General features: G+C 41.2%; 1 protein-coding gene across 11 annotated transcripts in view; it reads right to left on the bottom strand.

Moving 5' to 3' along the window:
• The window catches only part of LOC142042141 (potassium voltage-gated channel subfamily KQT member 1-like), a 515,171-nt gene that overhangs the window by 67,328 nt on the left and 424,089 nt on the right, over positions 1-23,754 (bottom strand). Inside the window, exon 19 of one of the 11 annotated variants that reach the window (XM_075051712.1) lies at positions 20,773-22,514. The exons of the other annotated variants lie outside the window; for them this stretch is intronic. Within the exon in view, the coding sequence (XP_074907813.1) occupies positions 22,509-22,514 (6 nt within the window). The 3' untranslated portion in view covers positions 20,773-22,508. Of the gene's footprint in view, positions 1-20,772; positions 22,515-23,754 lie in introns of those variants that run through there. 11 annotated transcript variants of the gene reach the window in all.

Here is a 23,754-nt window from a genome sequence, read left to right as displayed (position 1 = left end):
AATTGCTCGTAGTGGAGACGGCTTCAACCCTCAGTCCTTGCTCCAAGCCTCATTCATGCTCCTGGTTCGGAAGCTGCTCCGTGTCCCGTCAGTCGGTCTCCTCCCTCGTCTCGAACACCGTTCAGAGCGGGAAGTCTTGTGGGAAGCTAGGGTGAAGACAGAGATCATACTTTTTTGCAAGGGACAGGGACAAAAGACCCATGAAATGACTTGGAATTCGGGACTTGGGCAGTGAGGAATGCGGCGGGAGGCATGAACTTTACTGTAAAAGGTTTTGGGATAGCCACAGCGCATTGGTGAAAGGTCAAGAAGCGTGTATCCTCCTCAGTGTAGTCACTGTCTGAGGGGGCTTTCCTGGTAACTCAGGGCTGACGTGTTTTTTTAAGAAAGTATTTAATTTCAGAAAGTTCTAGAAAATAATTTGAAGGTTTTTACTTTATGGTTTTGAAACTGTTATTGTTTTACTTGATGTACTACTACTGATGTCATGAGAGATGAAATAGACTATTTTATTTCAAAATCATGAAGGACACAGAGATTTATTATACTCTTTTCCAGGTTAAGATGTCTACTGCGTATGCTGTGTGATAGGAGGGCACGATATGTGTTGTCTCAATGTTCATTTTAAATGTTGCTACTACGTTAATGTGCCATTATCAGAAGTTTGTCAGATGTATAACCACAAATATGTATGCATTTCAAATGACACCATTAGTCTAAACCTTACGGGGATGAAATGAAACATTTAATAGAAATAGTTTCCCAATTTTTGAAAGAAGGTTGCATTAGGTTAAGGGAGCATTACTAAAGTAATTAACATTGAAAATGCATAACAATGTTTTAACAAACGGACCATCTATCAGAATAGATTATTGTATAGGCAGTTTAGTTCTGACTTTCTAGTGATACAATTTTTAGTGCTGCAAAATTTGAATTTAATAATACTTTTTTCAGAAGGAAAATACGACATAGTTGGTGGGCAGTTTCATGAAAAATCTTTTAAAATAATGGAATATGTCTCTAAGGGATAGTTTTGAAAATCTGTCAGTCTCAGTAGACTTCCATAGGCCTGGGTCCCTTAAATATGGGACTTGGGGCTATCAAGTCAGTAGAAGGCTTTACAAATGTTAACCGACATACACTGTCTATTCAATCTTCCTTGACAAGATTAGTGTAGGAAGAGTATATTTTATAAATGCACTTTTAATGTAAAATGTATTTAAAGCAGGATGCTATTTAGACAAAAACACTTCTCCTTTTTGCGACAGTAACAGAAAGACAAAGACCAGAAAGCCAAGCTGGCTGGAAACTGTGGTAAACAAAAATGAAATTGAGTTATCCACATCCTTTACTTCTTGCCATATTTAACTTGACATTTCCCTTTAAATTCAGATTTGCCTTCTAAATGCGCAAAGGTGAAATGTCTTACTACTTGCTCTTGTTATATTATAATTATTGGCTTTTTAGTTTTGCTACAACTAAATGGTGACTAAGAGAAGTGACTTGAGCACATGCTGGTTCTCTTTTCTCTGGTACCATCAGACTTTCCCATTGTGCATGCATAAGTAGGAGAGGACATGACTGAGTAATCAACATGAGTCACTTTCTATCTTTAGTGAAATAACCCTCTGTTCAGCATTCCCCTTTGCCAAGTAGCAGGCAGCAATTGCAAGTAGGTAATTGCACTGCTAACACATGCCAAGGCTCAGATAAGAACGAATCTGGGTACACGCAGCGTATTAACAAATTCTCCAAGCACTGACTCTGCAGAATAAGATTCAGCATTTTCATCCAAGATAATATGCTCTAATTAACCAGTGCACGGTACTTTACACTAAATACAGGGCTTGAATAGAACTTTGGGAATGGGATAATGGAGGCTTATTAGGTTAATAAAGAATCATGTGTTCCAAGGCTGACTTAAAAACACGATTAGACTTCCTTTAAAATAGGCCAAAGTATTTCAGATTTAATCAGTCCCCTGGAGGTTATTGAAATTATGAAATAGGTTTGGCAATTGATAAGTGACATCATTTATGCTGTTCAGCAAATGAAAATGCTCTAAAGAAACACCAGGAGCTTTGGTGGCTAAAAGCCACCTTAAAACAGCCTCAGAGACTGGATGCGTTTTGTCCAGCATTTGGACAGAAAACATTTCATTACAAAAGTGAGAACCAGTCTCTGATGCTGTGTAAGATTTCTATAACAGAGGGAAGCTATATGTTATGCCTTCTGGCTTCATTAAGATTACTGGTTGCAATTCCCTGGGAAGATTCTCCTCTAGGTCTTCGGCTTGAATTTAGAAGCCATCCAAAAAGACTTTGTTGAGAAAACTTGCTCAAACTTAATAGAGGCAGTGGATGTACTGGGATGAGGTTCCCTGATTCACCCTAGTTAAGTCTAGACATTCAGTCACGGGATGCTTTGCCCAAAGCAGGGGACTTCAGCTACTTGGATGAGTTAATGGCATCTTACAAACTTCTTTCATACCATGGTGCTCCCTTCTCATCAAACTTTGGAAATATTACATAGTTGTTTCATCTAGTTCCGTGGGCCAGTCTGGGATTATCCAGTCTATAACTTTGAGTATCATAAGTGGTCCATTATCTGTGAACCACCGCTGCAGTGGTCTCCCTACTGACCTGTCCTTAAGCCCATGTGGCATCTACGTGACATCACTGGGGTGCCTTCGGGTGGCCGCAGAAGTTGGGACGCAGGTGTCCAGGCAGAGGGAGCTGATTTCAAAGCTCTGTGCTAGATCTGTAGGACAGTGTTCCTGCACGGACATAAACTCTTTGAGGACTTGGTCCCACAGAATGTTGGGAATTTACTTTCTCTTGTCAACTTTCTCTCAGCAACTTGAAACAGTTGCTGGACTGGTTTGACACCTGACAGCATTGTCTGAATCCCTCCTTGAGGCTTTTATTGTGACTGGATGACACAGTAGCATACACAGCATTAATCGCCTTTCTATTTGGTTTTTTTTTTTGAGGGAGCGATTTTTCTTACACATACACCCTGAAATGTATTTGCTATGCCAGCAGTCTGTGCCATTACTCCTGCTTTTTATCAATTCAAATTTTTCTTAGTTGATTACATTGCAACTGATGAGCCAAACACCCCAGGGCCTGATCATTAGGCAAAAATCTCACCTGAAATCAAAGGGAGTTACAGCCTAGAGGGTGGGACTGTCTATCATGAATATTGAAAAAACATCATCAAAATGCATCATGCCATCACGTATGTGTAATCAGTAAAGCCAAATGTGTTTTAGCCTTTTTAGTGGAAATAATATTTAAAAAGGAAAATACCGGAAGGTTGGGAACACATCTGAGGAAAGAGTCTGCAAGTAAAATTTGGCTCACGTGACTAGTTTGGTACATTTACAGGGAATTATTTCTATGACTGGAGCTGGCAGAATTTAATCTTTCCTTTGTAGATCTTCTCAGATTAACATGAGTTTTCCCACATTTTTGAAAATCAAATATTATTCTAGCTTTTTTCAGTTTTTCTCCACTTATCACCCATCTTCCTCCATCTTAGCTGAAATTAAGCTCTAGTTGACCCATAACTAATACTTATAAAACTGTAACTCTCAATATCTGCAAACAAACTATCTTAAAACAGTCCAGCCTGACAAGGCACAAACTGTTCTCCTCCTAAACCCCACAGTTATTCAGTGAGTATCACAGTATTTCATTGCTAGCTTCTCTAAAAAGTGTTACAGAGAGTAAGTACGTAGGGCAAATCCAGACTTGTAGGAGGACTCCCACATGCTTTGCACCGAACCCTAATTCCACTGCATATCATGAAATACAACTATTTGTATAGTCAGATCAGTTCCAAAATTCCCAGCTAAGAGAGATGCAGAAAATATGTGCAGAACTGACATGCAGCACCTGAATACTAGGTGAATATTATCTGTGGATCTCTTCTTATCCCATGATGTGACATAGATCTGAACAAAGCTCTCCTTAGTCAGCATAGGCCCTTAGGAAAAACATTTCCTGAATTATGTGCAATTTCTGGAATTATGTTAATCATTTGCAAGCCAATAAGAGTTATGTTTAATCACGCAGCGCGATCCTGCTCTATATTGGCTGTATAGAATAATTAAGATAACAAAGCCCATAGTTGTCTTTTGTTTACCTCAAATCACATTAGAATACAATGAGATAAGCAAGAAAATCTTGCTTTCAAGTTCTGGAAGTCTGTTTCCTGCTTCAATGTGTATGTGTGCTAGGAAACAGTAACTTAGGTATGTTTAGAAGGTCATCTGTCAGCCACTTTGTTCGTATAACAAACAGTTGTATAGTATTTGCCTGGGGAGGGGGACTCCACCTGCTTTTGCTGTTTTTCAAGGCACCATAAAACATGAAGAAATACCACCGAGAGAAGACACTGACCTCACTCCCCTTTTTAGACAAAAAAATTAGGTTTCTGCAGCAAAATCGTACGTATTAATAATGAAAGCAGGGAATTTTTTTTTTCCCTTCTCATTAATATGCTCAGTCATGTCAAGAACAAACGCTTCTTTACGTATCTCTGTGGATTGCCTCCTTAGGTCCCTGTGTTTTGCAGAGGACACTCAGGAGGGATTAAGACCTTCACGTTCAGGCCAGTGGAGTGAGGCTGGTCCTGCTCAGCCAGGTCTGGAAGGGGCAGGTGGTGCCTCCTGGGCCTGAACTCCATAAGCTGATGCTAACCCTCACCTGCTGCTACTCAAATTCTACCGATAGTTACGTTCAAGGCACCCAAAAGGCCCTGGGAGTCTGCTCCGGCTGCAAACGGTCAACGTGTCACTCATTTGTCACAAAAAGGCAAAAGGAAGAATTTATTTTCTTCAGTGAGTTAAACAAAAAAATTCAGCCTGAATCCTCTCGCAGTTGGGTGCCTGTAACTCAGCACCCGTTTCTCCAGTGGGACGCCGGTCCCTTTCCCTTTGGGAAGACCATGCGCATCGTCAAGACAGGAGAAGCCAGGTGAGCCGATGAAAATGACGTTCTGGGTACCCCAGCGGCACTGCGCTTGTCAACGCGCCGTGTGGCCAGCACAGGGCTGGATACTGGGCAGGATGACTTGCCTGGGTAACACAGCTCTGGCTCCTTCGGTTGCCGTTGTTAGAGCCAGCAAGCTCTGCAGGACAAGCGATCCCCCCTCCTCCGGCCCCAGTGCTGGACTGCTGAAGGGAGCAGAGCTGTAACAACCTCAGGTGAACAGCGGTAGGTGGGGAGAGGAGGGAGGGTGAAGCAGGCTGGGCCACGAGGTCTGGCGGCAAGGCTAATGACGCAGGTCGCTTCACGTGGGGACTCGGTACCCACGCACCAGCCGCACCTTCCCCAGGGGATGCTGTGGGAAAGGCTGGCGTTGGGACCCCGGGGTGACGCCGGATCCCTGCCCCACCACGCTCACAGAAACTGCCCTGCACCCCGGGTCCATCCTGCTCAGCTCAGCAGGTTGTCCTGGTGTCAGGGACCAGGGGCTGGGAGAGCTCCTGCACGGACAAGACCCGTTGCCCACTCCTACCACCCCTCCGAAGGACGGGGACAGGCCTGGGTATGAACTGGGGCAGTTCCAGCTCAGAGAGCCCGAGCTCAGTAGGTGTAAAGGAGAAACGCACTCAAACTTAATCAAGAGTTTTCGAGAGGCGAGATTTTACCCTTTTCCTGTCTGTAATTGTTCATCCTGACTCTTTTCAGCTGTGGCCAAGTTAAACATCCCTAAGATCCGAGAAGGCTGCATTCAGCAAAGCCACACGCAGCAGCTTCTTAAAGATGCAACAAGCCTTTTGCCCCCTCTCTGTTGTGTGGCTACACTTGGGGCCGCCTTTCTTTTTGAAAAGGTTCTGTTCTGCACATCTGGAGCCGCGCGGTGCCCCACCAGGAAAGGAATATGTTTATGGCAAGTGTAAGAATAAATATTTACCAGAATTCATCTGTAACAACAGAACAGGAAAGCTATTTAAAAACAACAACAACAATAAAGAAACCAGCCAAGAAATAATGGAGTGGTTAATCCCATTGGCTGGACCGATCTATTTTTACACTAGGAATAACAAACAGATTTGCAATGAATTGTACTTATTATTTTCCATACAGTAGCACCGAGGGCCCCTGTTCAAGAATCAGTCTGTCGCTGACATTGCTTGGTTTTATATCAAAAACTAAAGCATCATTTTTATAGCATATAATGTCAATGCTCACAAAATAACCAAGTGCTGAGGCTTCAGTCCCACTGAAGTGAATTTAAAGGCTCCCACTGACTTATGTGGGAGTTGAATCAGGCCCCATAGAAACTGCTTATGCCCAAATACAAAGTATGGCTGCTGCAAGTAGGGGCAAGCTTTAGGTTTGTATGATGGTAATTATATTTTAGATTTTGTATGGGGAACATATATTTATTCTTGCTTGTTCTTCAGAACTGTTTTTATCTTTAAGTGTTATGATAACCTCTTACTCGGCTCTAAGCTGACACTATAGGTTAAGGGAGGAGTGAATGCCACTAGTGCCTCTGCCTAGGAATAAACTCAGCATTAATGGGTGCCTGTATTTGGATTGTACCAGGCTCAGGAAGAGCAAAGGAGCAATTGCTCCCTGGTTAAAGCCACTTTTCGGAAACTCCTCTGCGGAGAACAAGGGCTTGAGGAAGCGGATGCCTCCCAGGAGGGAGGAGAAGGAGCTGGGTGTTCAAGTCAGCATGGAAACCTCAGAAGGACCTGCAGGGACAGAATTCTTAAGGAGGATGGAAGGGGAAAGGGGCATACGCCTTTAGGGGAGGATCATGCTAAAGCTGCAAGAATCTCATTGCAAGACTCAAAGGTAGACAACGTAAGTCGTGTAAATCTGAGGTGACCTGAAATCTTGAGCAGACACTGGTGTAATACACAAGGAACATGAGCCAAGCATGAGGAAAGAGCAGCAGAGTGTGACTAAGAAGTGGGTCTTAATTTACGCAAATCTGTATAGCCTTTATGTTGCTTTTAGGAAAAGGCTAATGCACCGCAGGCCTTTTACACGTTTTAAAGATGATCCTTTTTAAGATGGAGAATACGCCACAAGAAAAGGAGGAGGAGGTGGAATGCAGTACAGAAGATCAAATGGCCACCTAGCACGTCTTCTCTTTCCAGCAGCGGCCAGCAGCAGATGTTTATGGGAGAGTATAAAACTGAGGATGTGCAACATTATTCATTTCCTTGTTTGGACTCCCATTTTGGGTAATCAGCTCTTCAGGGACTTCCTGAGCTGGATGTTCAATATGGACAGTCATGTCCTACTGGTACAGCTTTCCGGTGTGAATTTCTCCAGTGTCTCTTTGAACCTATTTGAATATCACTCTCCTTGCTGTCCTGTGGCAATAAGGTCTGCAAAGTTACTATATGATGTCCAATAAAACATAGAGCTTTTTCACCCCCCAACCTGCTAATGTCATTTTTTGTCCCATCACTTGTGTTGCAAAACTTAGTGACTGGTTTAATGGTTAACTTCTTAATGGTTAATTTCTGTCTCTCTCTTCCTATTTATGAATTTAGAGACTTCTCCCATATCTCCCCTCAATCATGTCTTTTCCAAACAGAGGGCTTCTAGTCTATGCTGCTTGTGTGGTGGAACTGCACACACCTTTGCTCATCCTTGGTGTCCTTTGCTGGCCCTTCTCCAGTTCTCCAGTCTCCTGAAATGGGTATGATCAGACCTGTGTATTGTAATCATGCTTTTGGAAAGAGTTCTTTAGCTATTGATGAATCTGGGGATGCTGCCACTAATCTGATAGCTAAGATGGCAGAATCTGGAATACAGTTGCCTAACTAGTACATTTAGAAATTCCAAGGAAGCACTTGGCAGTTTCTTAGGTTGGAAATTTTTTTTTTGGGGTAAAAAAGTTTGCTTGGAGACCCTAGACCTCCTTGATCAAGGTCCAAAATAATATCAAGGGGAGCCCTGTCCAAACAAGCCTAAAACACAAGGATCCATCTCCCTGGCGTTCCCATGTAGAACAGAGTGAGGATGAAAGCTGTGTCATCCTCAAATCTGTATGTATGATCCTGGAATATACACAGGTGGCATTAAAGGCCTCCGCTCCTATTCCTCATTCCTCTGATTCTGTGCCTAATGGTAGCTGCTAAAGAAAAAGCTAAGGCATATTCTAAATCTCTTGTGACTTTTCCTTTCTTTTTACTGACTTTTTCAATTTCATCTGGAGCTGTGAAGTCTATGTAATTTTGCTGAAAACACCAGTAAGATAAGAAGTAGATCATCTTGATATACCTTATTTATGGTAAATTCTTTCCTTTCTCTGTAAACTCACATTATGTTCCCAAGCATGCACACGTACAATTAAGGCCCTTTGATCCCAAAGGGTTTCTTCAAGAAAGTAAGTGTCTATGTGAACTGAAGATGAAAATCACCTAAGGAAAATCATAGCATATATATTTGAAGATCCCAAATTCAGTCTTTGGGTGATTGTGGAAAGACCTATAAGACATACATTCTTAAAAAAAGAAGGAGGTAATAATTTTCAAATTAGGTGTTTAAAAATAATCCACTGGCTGCTAAACACTCATGACTCTTTTACTGTTTGGAGAATAGCTATTAATTTACGTAAAAAAGGCAAACAATTCAAATAATGGGAAGACTGCTCCTTCCCCACCCTTTACAGCTGATCCAGTGCTCTAGCCCTGTTTTCATTCAACTGTCTAAATCCTCATCTAAACCACTGACCGGATGCCGTGCGGAAAAAATATCTTGAAATAAACAGGCTTCTATATTTATACACATTCTGCTGTGCTTATGATAAAACTGATTAAGAAGATGCGTGTTTCTGGAAATCATTCTTCACAGAAATAAAGATTACAACAAAAGAAAAAGGCAATCCAGTGTTACATCGGTGGTCAAAGGACAGTGCAGGGATGTAATCTGAATTTTGCTGAAAGCTTTGACAAGCTGTGGAAGAGCTCCGCAGGAGGAAAGCACAGAAACCTGGCACTATCCATCCGGTAGTGGCAGAAGAACATGGGATGCACAGCGAATAAGCAACAGCTGATGTAGTCTACTGAGGCTGGTAGCCTTTTCTTGCCACACTGACATATTAATCTGTCCTACCATCCTTTCCCTCCCACCTCCTATTGTTAGCCACCTCTCAATGAGTTTACCTGTTCTCGGGGGCTATGACGGTATATAGTACTTTCTCTGTTGTGACCAGTTTTAATTACACATCTTAATTGAGCATACAGCTGCTCTGATGAAGGACAGAGCCATATTGCGAGTTGGTGAGTAGCAGACCTGGTATTTGTGGCATTTATTTCAATGTAAGTCAGTCAGCTACCTGAGTCACATCCACATGGGGAGACTAGTTCTCACGTGCTTTTTTGCAATAAAGAGAGAACAACACTGGAAGCCAAGCTTTGTTCACTGTTACCCAGAATTTTGTCAGCATTATACAATTTTTTAGTCACTGTTTGTCATTTCAGACCAATAGAAAACACTGAGCAGAAGGCTTATTACCTAGTAAACCTTATCTGAAAGAGAAAGTCCTGGCAACATGCAAATCATCCAAGGCAAATTCTACTGGCATGGTATTTATAATATCCAGATTAAGTCAGTAGACGTAATGACGAGGTATGATAAAAACAATATAATTTTAAGGCTATTGCTGTTATCTTAACAATGTGAAAAATGAGATCCCATCTCATTTCGTGCAGCAATGTAACTTACTGAATTCAGCAACAGTTGCATGAAAAATATTGCAGGGCAGAAACTGAGCCAATGTTGATAGAAAAGAACAATATCCCCCAAATTTAAGGTTATGCAACTGCGTGGCAATGCAGATCACCTAGAAATGGAGAGTGCCACAGAAACATAAAACAGTAGGACACTAAGTCCGTGCAAATGATTTATAAGGGGACTTTTTTCCTTAACGAAATGATGTACCATTAAGTGAATGGCTTCTTGCTGTTCCATTAAGTCCTAACTGTGGCCTGTTGTGTCGTGGTGATAGCCAGAACTGATTCTGCTGTAGCCAACAGAATAACCTCTGTATATAAGTGCTCCCTTAGAGTGAAGCAAAGACAGTGTATTTATTTCTGAACAGGAGCAATGGTATTATGACATGGTATATTTTGCATATTGCTATAATGGTTCTTTTACAGTTGCTATAATTTTTTTGGCATACCAAATGGGGATATATGTTTTGTGATTTAATTTTCCAGCTTCTGGTGTACTGCTTGTTACCTAGAAAGCAAACTAGCATGTTTTCAGCATTGAGAACAGGGACTGGTTTTGCCATCTGGGATTGCAGAAAGCAAAGCAGAGGAAAAAAGATATTGTGTGTCTGAACATGGGAAATAAAAGAGGCAATATGCACACACAGAAGAAAGTAAGGCAATATTCTATATACAGCTGTATTTAGCACTGAGGATTTGTTAGAAGAGAGAAGACAAAAGATGCCAGCTCAAACTCAAACTCCTTTAGAGGTCAGCTGTTTCAGGACCAAGCTCTTGAAACCTCTGAAGGAAAAAGGAAAACATCCCCAAACAAAGAAAGTGCAGTGAAAACCTATCTTGGACACATGTTAAGTAAGAGCACTGCCTTGAGATAAGAGGGTATTGGGGAGAAATTAGAAAAGTCATCACTCCTAGGGCTTTATTTCTGTGGGGTCCCAAACTTTTAAGTTTACTTTAACTAAAGTTTAAATCACTGTCAGATGATTTCTCTTAAGGGAAAGCCTGAGTTAAAAGAGAATGGGAAAGCATAAACAAGTTGAATGTCACAGCCTGGTAAATAACAACAAGTAGCGGTCCTAAAGGAATGGCTGCGGATTTTAAGGAGACATGGACTCATGCAGGATGTGAGTAACTCCCGGAGACTTCCCACTATCTTTAAGTGGGCTCCCACTGACGTTATTGGTATCCTGTGGTGAGAGAATAGGGCCAATATTTTTAGATTTGTGTACGTTAGCTATTTTCTGGAGTTGTTACAACACTGGTATATTTTTAGTGGTTCATTATATTAAGTCGAAGAGCCTTTGCGTTGTGTTGTGTCATACGCAGCGTGCGAACTTCCTGCAGCTCATCTGTTCCTTTGATCCTACCAGCCACAATAGCAGCAGAGCTAACTCATCATCCACGACTATTTCTTCCTTAATAGGAGCTCTCCAGGTAGGCGGAAACGGGCCAAACGGGATGGTAACGGCCATATCGACTCTGAGTCCGGCACTGACATGACGGATGGGAAGAATCTGAGCAATATCAGATACATTGCAGATATTTCATGTGTTTGCCTTCCAGAATTCTGCATTAGTACTATGTCACTGGATTCTAAGCATATTTTGCATACTTTGCAACTATAGTAATGTCACACTATAGAAATGATAAATTTCTTGCTGGGTACAGCTATCTGTGCTTATTGTGTAGATGACAGGATTTATTAGATAGACTACAAGGCCTGACGCACTTTTAGAACTCATAATTGAATGTATCTTGACTAATAAGTTGACATAGAGACGTCATTTCTAGGTGTTTTTTTCTGGTGTATGTTTCTAGGAAAGACTGAAGGTCAGTTTTCCTTTGTAAAGTTTCTTTGACTTTCCTGTTATGATTGTTAGTCAAAATAACAAAAATAAGATGTTCTGCAAAATCTGTATTTTTCCTACTGCCTTCCTTTTCATCAGTGAACACTTAATTTGTGTTGTCAGTAACACATGCTAGCTGTTAGAAAATCCAAATAAAATTATACAGTGCCTCATGACAGACATACCATTTCCCCACTCCTCACTGCTATACACACAATCCTTCATGACAGCTGTTTAATATACATGGTACTGACTTTCTCCATAATGCCAGTATCTTATGCGAATTTGCTAGAAAAATAACCCAGTATTACTTCTAATTTTGAAAACATGGGAGTAACTAAATTCTTATGTACAATATTTTGAGAAGAGTTATATAAGTTTAACTTTATGCATTTCAACAGAATTTGCAGAATACTTGTATTTGAGTTAGAGAATCATGCAATGTATTTTAACATATTTTTGTCACAATTATCTGTACTGGCCTTTCAGACCAATCCTCTCAACATAGTGTATCTTAAAGACTTTCAGTAGTTTATGAAGCAACATGACTATTGTCTGAGATGTATTCTCTTTTCTTTTCTCTCCATCTACCTCCAGAGGTAGAAGCCTCTGCAGCAATAATTTCTTTTTTCTTTTGTGTGTGTGTGTGTACATTGCACTGCAAATTTCTATTCGTGAAAGAAGAGCTGAAGAAGAGCACCTCTTTATACTTGGAGCAGAAATTGGTGACATCTGAAGTAATGCAACACACTAAACTACAGTGCACAGACAGGAGGGCAGTAAGTTACCCTGGTTCAAAGTATGTTTAAGATAACATTTTGGTTGGCTTGCAACAGCCGCGCTGTGGAAGCTCACAAGCTAAGAAAGGCTGGGCCTCATTAATACTTGGATGGGAGATCTCCAGACAGCATTAAGATTTATTTCAGAAAGTTGCATTAGTGACTTCTTAGCTGGCACTTTGAATTGGTGCTGTCTCAGTGTTTAGCAAGTTTATAGGGATAGAATATTGCAAGGGAGAAACAGCTGTATTTTCAACTACTTTGCACAGTCTTTACTTCAGCACAAAAGAGAAAAGTCAGATCCAGCAGATAAAAGCGAGCGTTTTAGCACTAAAAATGCACTGTTGCTAGTTGTAAGTATAGAGGAAGTTTAACTGTAGTGTTCTTGGCCCAGCCGCTGCTTGGGTTCTTTCTGCCCATGAGTGCAGTTTCACACGGGGCTCGAGTCAATCTAAAAGCACATCGCTACTGTGACGGGAGTGGACCTGCTCTCCTCCACCATTCCAGGCACATACTCCTTACTCTGCCCTGCTCTGCCTGAAAGGCAACCCTACAAAACACCGAGGTGATGCAGAAAGGACCAGACGGATCAATGAGGTGATGCAGCTGCACGATTTAAGGATGCCGGCACAGGGGATGTGGTGGGGACCCATGGCTGGGAGCAAGGCAGGGCTGTTCTACTGGTCACCCTCAAACTGTCTCAGGTGGCTGCTGAAGTGGTGCCCTGCAATCCCTCAGTGGTTTTGTCTTGAGAAGACATCCTGCTCATCCTGTCCCAGGCCTTTCTGTGCAGGGTTATTTCCATCAGCTGCCGCATAACCTCAAAGGATGGCTGCTAAGAGAATGAGTGACAGGGCTTCATTTATCTTCCATGCAAAGAGTGCTGGCCTTCCACAAAATAAAAGACCTAAAATTTTCAACTGCCTTGGTTTCCATAGAATCCAAATCCACTGAGAGTACAGCTCTCTCAAAAATCTCCTGCAGTCTCTCTAAAGGCACCGCAGAGAGTACGTGAGGCCCTGGTCGCAATGTGAGTATTTAGGTTGCCACCCCATTTTTTCAAAACACGTCGGGCTCCTCAAATGCCGCATGATGCACAGGAACTGTCTGCCAAGAGGCTTTGTCCTCCTTTGGGTTAATTTCTAGGGGAAAGTCTGAAGTCCCCTAACCTAATACTTACCATCACAGTTTGTGTGTATCTGTGCATCCATGTATGTACATATATGTATACATAAACATAAACATGTACACACACAAACTCTTCTGGCAAAAAAGGAGGGATAAGTTGTTCATTACAGAAGCAATTCTATCACTACATGAAATTTAAAACTTAGTGGTTTATTCAGAATATTTTATTATTATTTTTGCTGTGCTTTGATAGATAGCAACTTCAACAAAAGGGAGGAAGAGAAACCAGAACTGTGCACCAGCCAGTGATGGGAATGGAAACATCTCTCTGTCCTTCCAAATGTAATCTCCAGACCAGCTTTCCCTCACGCTGCTCTTTCAAGCAGCAATAGGTTGGAAAGCATTTCACAGCTTCAACTGTTTTTTCTATGCACAGGAGAGATTCCTGGTCTCAGCTGTGTAAATGTTTTAACTGAGATTCATGCTTGGCTATTCAGGTCATTGCTTTCTCTTCCGGCCCACACAGGCCAAAATGCATCTATATAAGCATAAAGTGTCCAAAATCAACACAGTATTTTTCACTTGAACACACCCATGGCACGTGGCTCACTCAGAGTGCAGGGTACAATGCCAAGCAGTAGATTTGTACATTTGCCTGATATGAACTTAGCATGATTTATAAAAAAAGATGCAATAGCTCTGTTGTGTGCCTTCGCAAATCTGACTTGGCAGAAACCCTTTTCAAAGAAGGAACCCGAGGAAACCAAGCTCTCCCTTCTGTCTTAAGAAAGGACTAATCTTATGTAGGAAGTGTTCTCAAGATATGTAATAATTTATATTCAGAATTACAATGTATTTCTTTCTGAATTTAAGTAACCCTCTAGCTCCTTTCCTGGAAGAATAAAATAATTTTCCTTCCGCTGTTTTGACTTTATTGTATAAGGGGTTTAGGGACGCCTTGAAACTAACAGCAGTTAACTGATTAAAACACCTTTAGTTATTGAAAGACGTAGGTAGCTCTAGAGACACATTTAGTCAATGCAGAAATGTGCAGGGATTGTGTTCCCACAGACTCTCACTCTGCCTGCAACTCTTTGCAATGGCAAGTGAAGATAACGAAACCCAAGGCACACCCTCTTATGGTGCCAAGACTCTCCTTTTGTGATGCTTCCCTACAGGTTTCTCTCTAAAATTCAGTGTAATCATAAACCCAGGAACTTGAGAACTATTTTTACTAAATTTAATGAGGAGGTCATGAGGTTTTTTGTGATCCGAACTTGAGGTCCTTCTGAACTCACTGCCGAGGTATTTTGCTGTTTGACATGTCCCCTATGGGGTGAAAGTGGCCATGTTCTCAGCACCCAGGAACTGGTTTTGCTATTTCAGTAGATAATTCACTGCCACATATACTTATCCTTGTTGCTGGAGACTGCAAGGCTACCTGATTGCTGGGCACCCAGAGAAGGGCTCCCAAAGAAGTGTTCACGAGGCCACTGTTTGCAGCTAATTTGGCTCATGGGTTTCCCACACCTCTGGGCTCACAGACACTTGCCTGCTGGCATACACAAGGAAGCCAGAAGACTTTGCTACTGTCTGAGAGTCCTTGAGAAATACAACTAGATAGCTCTGGCCTTGGTATAGGTGCATTTACCATTTTAAGTCTAAAAGAATATGTATGTAATAAAAATAACATAGTTCTTCTGCAGTTGATCTTGCAAAACAGGAGGAGGAAGGCTTCCATCTTTCCCTAAACTTGGGAAAACAACAAAAAAAAATGAAGGGTCTAATGCTGAGAGGTCAATGCAGCTGTCTTAAACCATCTCCATTTGCATATCACTGTCACTGTCACCATTGTCACAAACTCCCCCTTCTCTTTGCCAGCTGCAGTCTATGGAAGGAGGTGCTGCCTATGAGCCTTACCACACAAGGACCATCAACATGTCTTGCCTACAGCAAAGGAATGCTCTAACCACTAAGCTATTTGATAAGCTTCACATTTTCTTTTTCCAGCTTTGTAAATCTATGTCCCTATTCTATCATGAGTTTTCTCACTTCTACTCATCCGATCGTCTCCTCCATCTCACCAGGGGGAAGTGAGTGAACGGCTGAGTGGGACTTAGATGCCGGCTGGGGTTAAACCATGACATACTTCTTTCCAACAGCATTTATCTCCACAGATTTGGATCAAAGTTGGCAATAGTTCTGGGACAACAAAGCTGCCATTTTTGGTAAATCAGTTTTGGCAGAGAAAAAAACCCCAAGTATTTTTCTGCTTTTGTTCAGGGCAAAGTTGCCTTGGCATCTGGATAGCCCAAACTGCAAATGCATTTGTGTACATCACTGTAAGTAAACAAACTTCCCGTAAGAGGTAGAATAACATTTATTTGTGCTGAAAAATGCTTAATCGATCTCTTCCTCAAGAACATGGCTGCTTACTGTGTCCCTTACCAGCTGCATTCGTTACAAGTAGCTATGCCTGCTTCAGATGTCACTAAAGGCAAGTGTTTCACATAATGGGCCAATTTAAAAGGGGCCTTACAGAAGACAAAAGTTAAACCAATGCAGAAGTTGAAAATATTTTTCCCCTAAATTTCTTTTCTCCCTACAAAATTAATAAAGTTTTTATGCTGACGTTTTAGGGCAACTGTCATATTGCCTCAGCCCCTTCAATTAAAATTTGCCTCAATGTCTTCAATTCACTATGGATTTGTAACAAGATGGCCTTAATGCTGGGATAGTTTCAAAGTCATATACCAGTGCAGATTACCAGGCTGAATGAAAAATACACTATGTTTCAACTCAAGGTTGAGATATAGAAGGGGAAGCTTGCGTTGGTGAAACATGAATCATTGTAGGGCCAAATATTGTACTGTACTCAAATTCCTCAAATTCCACTTATTTCCACTTGATTGCTTTTTTTTAACCTCACAGAGGGACCAGTTGCCACCTCTGCTCCAGAAGGGTGTAGTACCAGGACAATATGGAACAGCTACAGGACAGTTTAGTCCCTTTCACTATTTTGGCTAGCTTAAGGGAAAGCAATAAAGCCACCCAATGATGCATAAAGCAGAGCCCAGCTTGAATGAACAGGATCATTTTCATAGGCCAATTTGGCTCTGTGAAGACCTGAATAGGCATGCTACCTGTGTACCCAGAACTAGTTACAGAAGGGTTAGAAGAAGGTAAAAAAAGCAAGAGGTGGAAGCAGCTGTTTGTTGATGCTCTCACCTGGCACTAGGACTGGCTTGCCTAGAAATAGGCCACATGCTCTCTTAGTGTGGGACCTGGAGTGAAAGAAACACATTCAGGTATCGCAACTGGATCCCCGGACACTGTTTCATCTGGTCAGTCAATATTTTTCTGAACTGGGTTTTTTGCCACCCTGTGCCTGCTACGCTTTCTTGCCTATTGGCCTTAGCTGGGTTCACCCCATTTTCCTCATGAGGTGCCTTAACTGGAGGGTTAATCTGTTCCTGTTTCCCCTAGACACCTCACTTTGCAGTAACAAGGTATTTAAGTATCTATCTGAATGTAAGGCTTCATACTGGAGTTTTTGGAGTAGAGAAGACATGTATTTTTTTCTAAGTTTTCAGCTACATCCTATTGGTTTCTAGTCAGTATGTGTAATGCTGTCTCATAGCAAGTGGCATAGCAAGTCACGGTATTAGTGTTTTCCTTCTGGTAGCAACCAGTGATCCATAAACACTGTGCTGGCTGCAGTGGAAACACTTGTCCTAAACTTCTACAGAGCCAAGATTAGTGAAGTGTAAAAGGAAACACGAACACCCTTATTATCGATAGGAAATAAAAAATGAAGAGTTATTTGGAGCTTTTCCCAAGTTGAGACGGGAGGCCCGTGTCACAGCTCCAGCTCCCTTAATGCCAGACCCATGATCTAGTCACCAGAACTATCCTTCTCTTAGTAAATCTTTAAATGTGGTGTCTTCTCCAGCACAGGCCACTACCAGATGCTTCCAGTCTGAATGATACAACTCAATCAATTTTCTTGTTAGATGTGCTAGAAAAACATGCAGATTATGTCTGACATCTTATAATTTTATAAATATATTTTGGTAACTTTGATTTGACAACCCTTTTAGAAGCATATAGTGAAGTGGTAATCTCAGGAGACATGATTTGATGGCAGCAGTATTGCAAGATATTTCAAGCCTGCTCCCTGGTTTTTCCTACCCCCTGAACTGTGCCAGAAAAACTCTTACTGAGACCCTGCTGTGAATGAGGTCGGGGAATTTGGTAGATCCTCCCCAAAACAATTTATTTTCTTTTTGAATTTTAAAATAAGGCAATTTATTCTCCTAGAGGTAGGAATGAGAGGTGTTATACTGGAAAACCTGAAGCTGCGTTGCTGCTGAACACTCTCTACTCTGAAACCTTTGATGCAGAAAAGAAATGATAGGACATTTCATTTAATGTGTGTTGTATGTCCTGACCAATGCTATACCCACAAAACTTAAGTGAATATGCATCTTGAAAATGAGATTTAATGAAACACACAGGCTGAATCGCCCCCCGCTCCCCACTCCTCATGTTTTGTTGAACTTTATCTTAAATCAAGCTGTGAATATTTCCATGCAACAAAACATCTATGAAGGCCCATGTTTTACGTATGATCCCAGGGGAAAATGTACTATTACCATGCTAATTTGGAGAAGAGGATGCCAGATGGATAGAACAGACTGCTGAATATATTTGAAGTTAGGAGAGCTGACATCTTGTGTAGGTTGCACAATATAAAGAATTTAAAACAAAAAAGAAAGAGAAGAAAATGCTAAGTCTAGAGTAGCCTAGAGGTACCAGTCATATAGGGCATGTGAGTAAAATATTGTTAATTAATGAGGGTCAAGATATGCTTAAGGACTAAGAAAGAAGAATATACATCTGGTATAGAAAATAACACAGCCCACTCAACAAACATTCACATTGCAAGCCTGAAGCAAATCCTAGAACTGTTGATAAAAAAGCCCACCAGAGTTGCCAGAGACCTTAGTGCAGGAGTTAAATCTGAGAAAGAAAATACAACAGCATGTTGTCTGTTACGTATAAGAACGTACCAGGTCCATCTACACATACATCCTGTGTCTGGTAGCATCCCAGAAGAGACAATGAAAGAGTTTGCTTTCCTTATTTTATTTTCCCAGCAAACTGTGGCCAAAGGTTGTAACCATGTTGTCAGAGCACTTGATACACCTTGCTTTTGTTAATTTGACTACATTATCATTTTGAACCTGTTTATGCATATGTAAACTATCTGGCAATGGTGAGTTCAACATGTTAGTCACAAACATGGTATTTCCTTTGATTAAGTTGATAACTGGTGTTTTCATTTGCTGTTCTTTATTTCTTGTACAATTGGAAGGAGGGAATGGCCATTGCTCCTTCTTCTGTATGTTATGTTTGATCCGATGGACCCTCTACAATGTCTCTTTTCCAGGTTGCAGAGTCCTAGTCTACCCAATCCAAAGTTGTACAGAAACCTCCCATGCTTTTGACCATTCCTGCTCCCCAGGTGTACTTTCTTTCTAGTTCTATCATAGTCTTTCTAGAACTGCATGCAAGATACACAATGTGGGGTCACCAGGGATTTATATTGCAGTATAATGCAATATATTTTCTGTTATCTTCTTTTGGCTTTTCATTTCTCTCCCAGTAATTCCCAAATGCCTTTTTCACTGCTGGCCTCAGATGGCTTTTTTAGAGAACTGTAGAAGAGGACTCCAAGGTCTCCTTTGTGAGTGCTAGCTGCTCATGCAGGGACTTCCCCGTACAGAAATTCTTAGGGTTCTTTCTCCTCTTATTATGGGTTATTTTGCATTTACTGAGTCTGAACTCAGTCTACTATTTTATTATCCTGTCAGCTGCAGCTCTTCACAGTCATTATAGTTCTGAGTACCTTGAATAATTTTGTAGCAACAGAAGACTGCCACCCATAAAATGCTAAATAATCCTAAATTACTGGCTTTTGTTGCCACTGTTCACAAGAGAGAACAAGTCTCATTAACGCTTTGATCTTGCAAGTCTATCATATTAAGGGTACATTCAAGCAATCTATCCTTTATATAATACAGAGAAGGAACAGACAGACATACTGACAGAAGAACATGTCTGTACTATGGAAGGGATTTGCATATTGCAGCTCAAGTCTGTATGAAATGAAGTCAAAAACGTAAAATAGCCAATGGTGCAAGTCAATTATATCAGCAAGTATTAGTGAACCCCAGGGATCTCTTTCTCCGCCTGCCATAGACGTTCAGAGGAGCCTGATGTCTCTGCAGCCCCCAGGGCTTTGCTTTGGTCCATGCATACAGAACTGCTGTCCCAAACTGAAGTTACTGAGGATTTATTACCACCAATATAATAATCCTTTTTAATTTGTAAGCCTAGTTGCTGGACTCTTCACGTGTATTATCCATTGCGTCAGAAGATAAACCTTTAACTATGTAACTGTGGCAATGCTTCAGTGATTCCACTCAGAAAATATGTAAGCGAAGCTGTGTATGGTGTTTGCCTCTGATTCTTTTATGTAGTTAAAATACACGAGGTTTATTCTCAGTTGTTGAATCAGCCCCCCTTTCTTATCTTCCTGACAACTACTTGCAACATCTGTCAATGCTTATTTAGGAGTGGACCAAGACACAAAGAGCACTAGGACAATTACTCTAAGCTATGTACTCCATTGTCAGGATGCTCTTGTCTTGGCTTTGAAAAAATATGTTCGGTGGGAATAAGATAAAACCATGTGACTTTTTTATGGTTGAGAAAGTATATGTTGGCAAAGGCTTGTCTCTAACAAACGCTGTTTCTTCTTTAAATAACATCAGGGGAAAACCCCATCATAACTCTTTTTAACTATTGTAAGACAATAAGCTACACTACCCAAATAACATATGGCATCTTTCTCATTTCAACCTGCAGTATATCTCTTTGACAGACTTCAAAAAGTCCTCATAGTCACAGGGAGACAACACTGGCAGATACAGAGCTCAGGAAAGTAAAATGAAAATTTTCCAATTGTTTCAATGGGAACAGATCTTGTCAAAAGAAGGAAAAGGATAAGACAACGGAATTTCAGCTGATGGGGATAGATGGTCCTGCTGTTGCCACGGAAAGCCTAATGTATCTGCTGACAACTGCAGAAAGATGTATTTCCTTCAGAGATTTTTTTGTTTTGGGGTTTGTGTTTTTTTTTTTGTTTCTTTTTTTTTTTTTTTTTAATACTTGTATGTTTAGGGACAGTTCTGTTTTAGTGCCTACTTAGTGCTGAAAAAAACAAAGAAAAGGCAACTTGCTTCAATTCCAAACTGAAAGAAAATTCAATGCACAATTTATTTATTTTTTTAATTTTTGAAAGCAGCTCATTAAGTACTGTGAAAAATAGCAATTAAAAGCACAAATACAAGCAAGCAATTACTGTTGAGCATCACAAGTGCCCCAGTCCTGCATGCATTTACGTGGCAAGTTCTGGGACCGCCTACTGAAATAACTGCAACAGACAGAGGTTACATGCCTGAAGCACATCTTTATATGGAAATATTCGCACAACCTGGGTGTTAATGCCCATGTTTTCACAGAAGATGACATTTTTTCACCTATCTAAGGCTTGATTAAAATCCCGGTGAAGTTGATGGAAAGGGTTCACATGCCTGTAGAAGTCAAATCAAGTCCGTGAGAAAAACTCACCACCCTCAGGTGTTCAGAGCAGCACCAAGTATCCGTTCTTTGGGTTATCCTGCTTGGACAAACGTGTGCCCGATGGTGCTCAGGTAGGGCTATCTAGAGCCTGTAATCCAGTATAAATATTTCCACACTGGGTCTAAATAACTAATGCTGGGTGGGTGAAGCAATGGAGAGAGGTCACCTGCCTACGAATAGGCTGGTGGGGGGGTTGGGGTGTGGGGAGAAAGAAGGGGAGACCAAACCACCCATCACTACGGAGTCGCTGCAGGGCCCTTATTTTGTGAGGTGAAAGGGAAGAAGGGAAGAGGCTGCCCATGGTGGCTGCATCCAGCTTTGACCCAAGTTTGCATTTGTAAGGATAACTTGGATAGCTCCCCCATTACAAAGCAATCTGCGATACACATTTACATTTACATTGCTCTCTAAAGATCAGAATTTTCCCTTTTTCAGACTGACGCATATGTAGAGCTCTAGACAACCTTCCCTTCTTACAGACAAAGCCCACATAAGGAAAAACCACTGCAACTCACGACGTCATGCTGAAAACTTACACTGAACAGAAGAAGCAAAACTGCTAATAATTATGGTTGCTCAGTAGGTACAAAATAATTTCTCCTCCTCCCCTTCTCTCCAACATGCTGAAGAATCAAAAAGAGCACAGACACCACAGTGTAGTTTAGATGAAAATATTACTAGTTGAATTAAATATCTCGCATATTAAATGACTTCACTTGCCCATTTTGTTAATTGACTGTAAGGGAGACTTGCTCAGTACTTGGCCAGGGTAGATTTCTGCTCAGACTTGTCATCTGTGTGACTGTGAAAATTCTGTGTATACTTATATGTATATACACATAAATAAATAGAAGTATAATCATATTATGAAACCAGCGACTAAAAGTTTCAGGCCTTTGTGACTGATTAGCATCATGGGCAATCTGATACACCAGAAGCATCCCCAGTATTACCTGAAATGCTACAAAGCTGAGGTTATCCTAGCCACAATCACATCACATCCGCAAGATTTCGAACGTTTATGAGAAGGCTAGTATCACTGCTGGAGTCTTCTTGTGACGCTTGGCATGACAGTGCAGTACTGCTAGGAGTAGTAAAACCATCCGTGAGAGACCATGTCAAGGAGATCCTGAGTAGGGTAACAGTCTTCTCTGGAGAACACGTTTGGGACTGTAACGACGAGTTGGGGGCACAGGGATCATCTGATCTATTCATGCAGGTCTGAACTTCCCCTTCCAGTGTCCCCAGGGATCCAAGCTCTATGGCCCTGCAAAGCGTTTTGATGGGATGCCACATGTGGCAGAACCAGTTCAGGAAGCTGCTGTGCACCTAAAACTAAGAAGGAAGTATTCCATGTGCTTATGGACAAGAATTCAGAGAAAAGGTTTATTTTCTAGTAACTAGAATGCTCTGAAACATGCTGTCGATGTGTCCATAATAACTATGTAATGATCCTCCTAATAGCTTTAAAGGTCCCATAATATTTTTCACAGTTATAATGTGAGATATGTGTCTATTTTTTGAAATGACTGACAATTTTAATAATTCTACAAAATAGACTCAGTTGTGGAAGTAAGTGACTGTATGGTTCTGTAGGAATACACATGTAGAAAAATAATGCCAACTTTTGAGAAATTAATGAAACGGTAATTTTACTAAATGACCGGCTGAAATAATAATTTTGCAAAATGACTGGAAATTTTAGTAATTTTGCAAATGATTCATTTTGCAATGTGAATAAAGCATGCTTATGTGTTTGCGAGTGAATTTAATGCCCAAGAAAATGAGGGACTAACAAGCAATCGCTACTCCCTGTATTTGCTCCCCAGCACTCCGAACTTCTCAGACCTGGCTCTAGCAATCCATCTGTCTCTTGACCTGAGCTGTCCCTGCTAGGTTAACTGTAGGCTTGCCGGTAAGATGATTTTATGTTGGATGTTCACTAAACAGAAGCCTGCAACTCTGTTTCACTTCTGGTCCAAGTAAATGTAAGAACAGATGTCTCAGGGCTGAGAGAGTGATATGGCTCCTTGGCTGCTTCTGCTAATCTGACCCAAATGTATCTGCAGTTTAAAAAATTAGCAGAACGTCCAAATGCCAAAAATTCTACAACTAAATATGCAAACAATTACCAGGCTTGTGCGAATGTGCGGGTGCGCGAGCCTGCGGGTGTGCGTGTGCATGCCCACAGCAAATCCACACCCACATGGACTGCCATTAATCACTCGGGGATGTTTATTCCTGGCTCATGAGGATGCATTCAAAGAACAAATATTTGGTTTTGGAATGCATTAAATGACATTTTTAAAAAATAACAACAGTGTTTCTTGAGGGAGGAGACCTCTGACAACCACACAATGGGTTTTCTCTTCTATGGTGTTAAATAGGCTGATTGGTAGAAACTACTGAAGATGACTGCCAAGCTGTAAACTGTGTGGGACAGAGACCATCTCTTCTTACACATGCACACAACATGCGGAATCCAGTTCATGACCAATGGCAGAGCCTTGGCGAAGGCCTTTTCCAGGAGCAGGGGTCTTTAGTCTCCAGGCCTTTCCACTTGCCCCGTTCTCAG

Source organism: Buteo buteo, chromosome 19 (genome assembly GCF_964188355.1).
Source record: "Buteo buteo chromosome 19, bButBut1.hap1.1, whole genome shotgun sequence".
Classification (NCBI taxonomy): Eukaryota; Metazoa; Chordata; class Aves; order Accipitriformes; family Accipitridae; genus Buteo; species Buteo buteo.
This window is presented reverse-complemented; position numbering and strand designations above follow the sequence as displayed.